The sequence below is a fragment of the Nestor notabilis genome, unplaced genomic scaffold, assembly GCF_000696875.1.
Source record: "Nestor notabilis isolate BGI_N333 unplaced genomic scaffold, ASM69687v1 scaffold25335, whole genome shotgun sequence".
Classification (NCBI taxonomy): Eukaryota; Metazoa; Chordata; class Aves; order Psittaciformes; family Psittacidae; genus Nestor; species Nestor notabilis.
Window position 1 is genome coordinate 413 of NW_009929246.1, and position 5,288 is coordinate 5,700.

Here is a 5,288-nt window from a genome sequence, read left to right on the forward strand (position 1 = left end):
CCTCAGCCCTCTCCTCCTCTGCAGCTCCCCTTGTTCCTCTTTCCTGGGACAACTCCAGGCACCAGGAGGAGAAATCAAGAGGTTTTCAGCCAGCCCAGGAGCAGGTTCCAACCCCAGCTCGCAGGACCCAAACTACTGCGTGCTCCACAACAGCACAAATTCACCCTCCTGCTGGTTTAGAGGGGTCTGTAGGGTTTTTTGCATCTTTTTTAGCAGCTGAAACTGCCCCCTTTGTGGGTGCAACTAACCCAGCCAGCTCAGGGCGATGAAAGCATCCCTCTCCAGAGATGCTGGCACCACGCAGCAGCCTAAGGGGACACCAGGAGGAAACCTTCCTGCACACATCCCACCCCCCGAGCCACCTCCAGCAGCACAGCCCCTCCTCCAGCACACAGGGAACATCTACTCACATTTTATCGGGGCCTCAAACGATTTGGCAACTGTCACCATCACATTGGTGCCAAAGACCTGGGGACAAGCAGAGGAGGCCACGGTGACCACAGCAGCACAGGACCAGGCACATGCCCAGCTACAGCGTCACCTCAGGGCCTGGCGCAGCCTCAGTGCATGAAATAGCCAAAGAGGGGCAAAAATAACTGAACTGTGGGCAGAGGAGTCCTGCAGTGAGCCCACAGCCCGGGGAGAGGGCCCAGGAGTGTGCTTGAGGAGGCGAGCATGGCCAAAGAGCTCCCAGCAGACCCCAGCCGGCAGCAGGCTGCTGCCCAGGAGCTCCAGCAGGGACCACAGCAGTTGCCAGCTCAGCTGCATTTTGCTCTGAGGTCATTTATTTGCTCTGCACTATCGGCTTTAAACACTGGCATCGTTTGGGGGTGGATGCAAACACCCAGGTCAACCACCCTCATTCCTGTTCCTTTTCATCTCCAAGCCTCCAGTGCTTGGCCACACCAGCAGCAGGTGAATAAACCAGGTACTGATGAGCACTGGGTGAGCAAGATCCTAGAGACAGAGACTGAAAAGAAACCTTAAAGCAAGCATTGAGCATTAGATTAACTCCCATAGGGTGCAGCAAGCTTTGGGCATCGCTACGGAGTGACAGGACTCCACACTGGGACCAGGGAAAGGCATCACATGCAAATCCACCCCAAGACTATGAAAGGGGCAACATCATCGATGCACGGAGCAGTTCTCCTTCCTCCTTGGGTCTCACTGTGATTAAATCCATGCTTAGACCAAGCAACCAGTCCCTGCAGAGGGGCACAGTAAGAGGGACTCCAGTTCAAGACAGCCCTTCTGTGGGGCTCTGGCAACAGTGACCTGCCAGGGAGCTGAGGCAGGACAGAGCCAGGAAGGGGAGCGCAGTGAGGGGCACGCTCTGGCTGTCTCTGAAGCACCAGGAAGACACTGGCACCCCGAGCAGGGCACGAGGCACCAGCTGTGCTGAGCCAGGAGGCTGAACCCTCCCCAGCAGCACAGGAAGTGGCAGAGGCCAAGGAACCACAGAGCTCACTCTGTTAAGGAGCCTGTGACACAGGAGCAGCACCAGCCAAGTACACAGCAACACACAGCAGCCAGGCTCAAATAGGGAAGGATTATTCAGGCAGCTGCAGAGCTGCTGGACAGACCTCAAGGTATACAAGGCTCTAAGGCATTCAGGAGGTGGAGGCAGCAGGAAAAACTGGGAAATATGGACATTACAAGGAGCAATATGCACTCAGGTCCATGGCAGAGAGAGAAGGAAATCCCCCAAATGAAGCTGTCAGGGCAGGGCACTGGCTGAGGGGAATAGACTGGAGACATTCCAGTGTTTGATCCTCTGTGCATGAGAACAGAGGGATGCTAATGAAGCTGGCAGATGACAGAACTGAGGCACAGCCCATACAAGCAGGGCCAGTGTACACCCCAGAGCAGCCTTGTCCTCCAGCCCACCCAACGGCTCTGTCAGGCATCAGGAGAACCTCAGGGGGGAATACAGGTCACCAGAACTGGATATGCCATGGACCCAGATACCCCACACCAGCCCTGGGGAGATTCTTGTCAACCCTGGGCTCTCTAAACCAGAGATGAAGAGAAAATGCGTTCCCTGAGCCACATCCCACCACTGTCTGATTCCATCATCACACCGCTTCGGGCTCAGGAAGTGGAAATCCCGACTGCAAACGTGTGTCCAGGCAGGGCGCAGCCTCCAGGGAGGCACAACACCAGCCCCACGCCTCCCACCGCCCCCCTGGGCAGCGCTCCCCATTACCCAGAAGACGTCGTAGATGAAGAGGCCCCCGAGCAAGATGCAGCCTGTGCTGACATTGTTCAAGTGCAGCAGCTCCACCCCGTTGAGGGAGAACGCCAGCCCAAAGAGGTTGTTGGCAATCCAGTGCTGAGAACGACAGGAAGAGGAGATCTGGGTCCCACTGCACGTGCTGACTCGTGTGGAAAGGGGCCCGGCTGTGATCCAGCCTGGTCCCTGCCTGGCTGTGGCTCACTTACCTTTCTCAGCAGGTACCAGACCCCCACGACACTGCTCAGGGCCAGGCACACGAGATCCTTGGTGTCAAACTCGTAATTCACTATTTCTGCAACAGAACAGAGAAGGTGGGTGTTGGGCAGCTCCCCTCAGAGCTGGAGTGACACAGACCATGGCAATGGCAAGCCCAGACCTTCTCCTTCAGCCAGACTCTGCCACATGGACAGCATCTGTGATCCTTCTGTCAACAGGGAAATTGGTCTCAGGCTCTGCCTAAGGCAAATCTTCTCCCTCTTCCTGCACCAGTTAACTCCTGGTGGCAGCACCAGAAAAGTTCCCTTACCAGTAAAGCTATGGGCTAGGATGCTTCTCAGGGTGCAAAGACTTGAGTCATCAGATCAGATTTGATCATCAGATCAGTTAAGGCAGCCAGAACTGTGCTACCCAAGGAGCTTAAATAAAGGCAGTGCATTTAACAGCAGCCACAGCTCCATTCCTACAGCACTCTGGGACCTGCTTACAGGGTTCTGCTGCCAGCCAGAGGCAGCACAGAGGGAGAGCACTGGTGCAAGAAGATGCACGGGGCAGCCCCAGCTCTGCAGGGACACACGGGCTCACTCTGGCTGCAGAAGCACAGTGGGGAGCAAGAGGGAAGCCTTTGAGAAGGTTGTCTTAGCGGGCTGAAAGTCAAAACACCAAGTGAGCAAAAACCAGAAGAGTAAAGGCAGAAAACATGCAGGCCCCCAGCGAGACGGGCGAGCCAACGTACCCTCCTTGCTCTCCCCGGAGCCCTCGGTGAAGAGGAGCTGGTACTGTTTGTTGGGGAAATTTGCAGGGAAGAATCTGTTCATCATGGGGCTGAAATGAGAGGGGTAGAGAAGGGCAGTTGGACAGAAACCCTGCAGGAGGTGCTGCCCAGCACGGATGTCAGCCCACACCCCTTCCCAAGGCAGGGGAACACCAAGGTTTGCCACATCAGGGACCAGCAGGAGCCCCAGCTTCAGGCACCAAACCACAGACGTGGGACCTCGTCCTCCCCAGGGGTCTGACCTGTCAGTATGTGACAGTCTCCCAAAAGGGCAAGAGATACAGAAGGGAAGACCCACCACAAGCCCCAGCATGTGCCCTGTGCCCCTCCCCGGGCACCCAGATCTGGCTGGGCCACCACTGCATGGCTTTTGTGTGGAACCAGGAGCAGAGGCAAAGCCCTTGCCCAGCACCAGTCTAGGGAAAGCAGCAGGTCCCCAAGGCCCTGGAGCTCAGGAAACAGGAAACCAGTTTGACTGTTTCAGTTACTGCAACAGCCTGAGTTTTCAACACCTCGAGCTGAGCATCGGGGCGAGAGGTTGGGGATGTTACTGTGAGCTCCAGCTGCCTGTCTGAGCCATCCCAGTGAGAGGAACACTGGCACCAGGGAGCCCTCCCTGCACAGGGCAGCGAGGACTGTGCCCGCCACAGCAGCTCCTCTGGGTGAGCTGGCCTTGTCCCACGATGCGGCCACGAGCTCTCCCAGTGATGCTCTACAGGGTACTTTGGTTCCCCCACAAGGAAGGATTCACACCACCAAGGGACAACACCCCAAGAGCCACAAGGCAATGGGGCAGCCTCAGACACCCCTGTGCCAGTCACAGCCTCCCCTCTGCTGTACCTGATGGTGTGGGACAGGGCGAGGATCCCCAGCACGAAGAAATACATGGAAAGCAGAAGGTTGATGTACTCTTGAGAGAATATCTGCAAGACACATCCAGAGGGGGGTTAGTAACCGCAGTGTCCTCCCTACCTAGAGCACTTCACGTTTCCTACTGGCAGCTGCTGTGCCAGTGCTCCAGGGAGAGGAGAAGAATAGCTGGAATAACCCAAATTCCTGCACTGCTGATGGGAGATGGGTTGGAAATAGCCACGTGCTCGCAGAACAAGCACACTGGGCCTGTGAGCTGTTGTGCTGCTTGGGTCAAAAAATAACTCCTGCGTGGCAGAAAGGAGGACAGAGCTTCCTCCGTGTGTCCCCTGCAGAGCTGGGCAGGGGGGAGGCACAGCACCACCCCCAGGGGCTGCGCCAGCAGAGGGGAGCAGCAGCACCCCCTCCTTAACCTGGGAATCATCAGTAGTCCTGCCCTCAACACACAGCGAATCATCCCCCTGCAGCCCAGCACAGGGGCCTGGGGTCCCCTCTGCTCTCCTGGCAGAGGGTGCTGGAACAGGGGAGCTCATGACTGCAGGTATTTAAAAGGGAAGAGCTGCTGATCGTGCAGCCACTTCAGCAGGGCCACACTGCACATCCAGTGCTCCTCCTCCTGGTGTCTCATCCCAGCCAGGAGCAAGCAGCAGTTGGCTGCTGTGTGGTAACTGCAGCGTTCCCAACCTTGCACCTTAAGCCTCTCCTCCTGGCCAGGCAGGAGCATCCCACCACCCTGCAGGACAGCAGGGCTGGAAGCTGGGGTGTCAGCAGGACAGCTCTGGAAGCACAACGCAGAAACAGCAGCATTCACAGAATCATGGATGGTTTGGGTTGAAGGGACCTTAAAGCTCCTCCAGCTCCAACCCCTGCCCCGGGCAGGGACACCTTCCACTAGAGCAGGTTGCTCCAAGCCCCTGTGTCCAACCCGGCCTTGAACACTGCCAGGGATGGGGCAGCCACAGCTCCTCTGGGCACCCTGTGCCAGCACCTCAGCACCCTCAACTTGACACTCAGTGGTCCCCGGCACCCTCTGCTTTCAGCGAGCCCACGGGGACAGGCAGAGCTCAGGGGTGAACTCACCCCTCGGCTGCTCTCCAGAACCACCTTGTGCACAAACAGGATCCAGTTTCCCCCCGAGCTGTGACAACTGAGGTGAGACCCGGCGGCCTCCCGCGTGGTGACGCGGAGCAG

At 57.5% G+C, this 5,288-nt stretch overlaps 1 protein-coding gene across 1 annotated transcript in view; it reads right to left on the bottom strand.

The window, feature by feature from the left end:
- The window catches only part of HM13 (histocompatibility (minor) 13), a gene marked incomplete at both ends in the record, with an annotated part of 5,759 nt that overhangs the window by 193 nt on the left and 278 nt on the right, over positions 1-5,288 (bottom strand). The window contains 5 exons of the mRNA XM_010014898.1: positions 411-468; positions 2,207-2,332; positions 2,443-2,528; positions 3,189-3,277; positions 4,068-4,150. Of these exons, the coding sequence (XP_010013200.1) occupies positions 411-468; positions 2,207-2,332; positions 2,443-2,528; positions 3,189-3,277; positions 4,068-4,150 (442 nt within the window). The remainder of the gene's footprint in view (positions 1-410; positions 469-2,206; positions 2,333-2,442; positions 2,529-3,188; positions 3,278-4,067; positions 4,151-5,288) is intronic.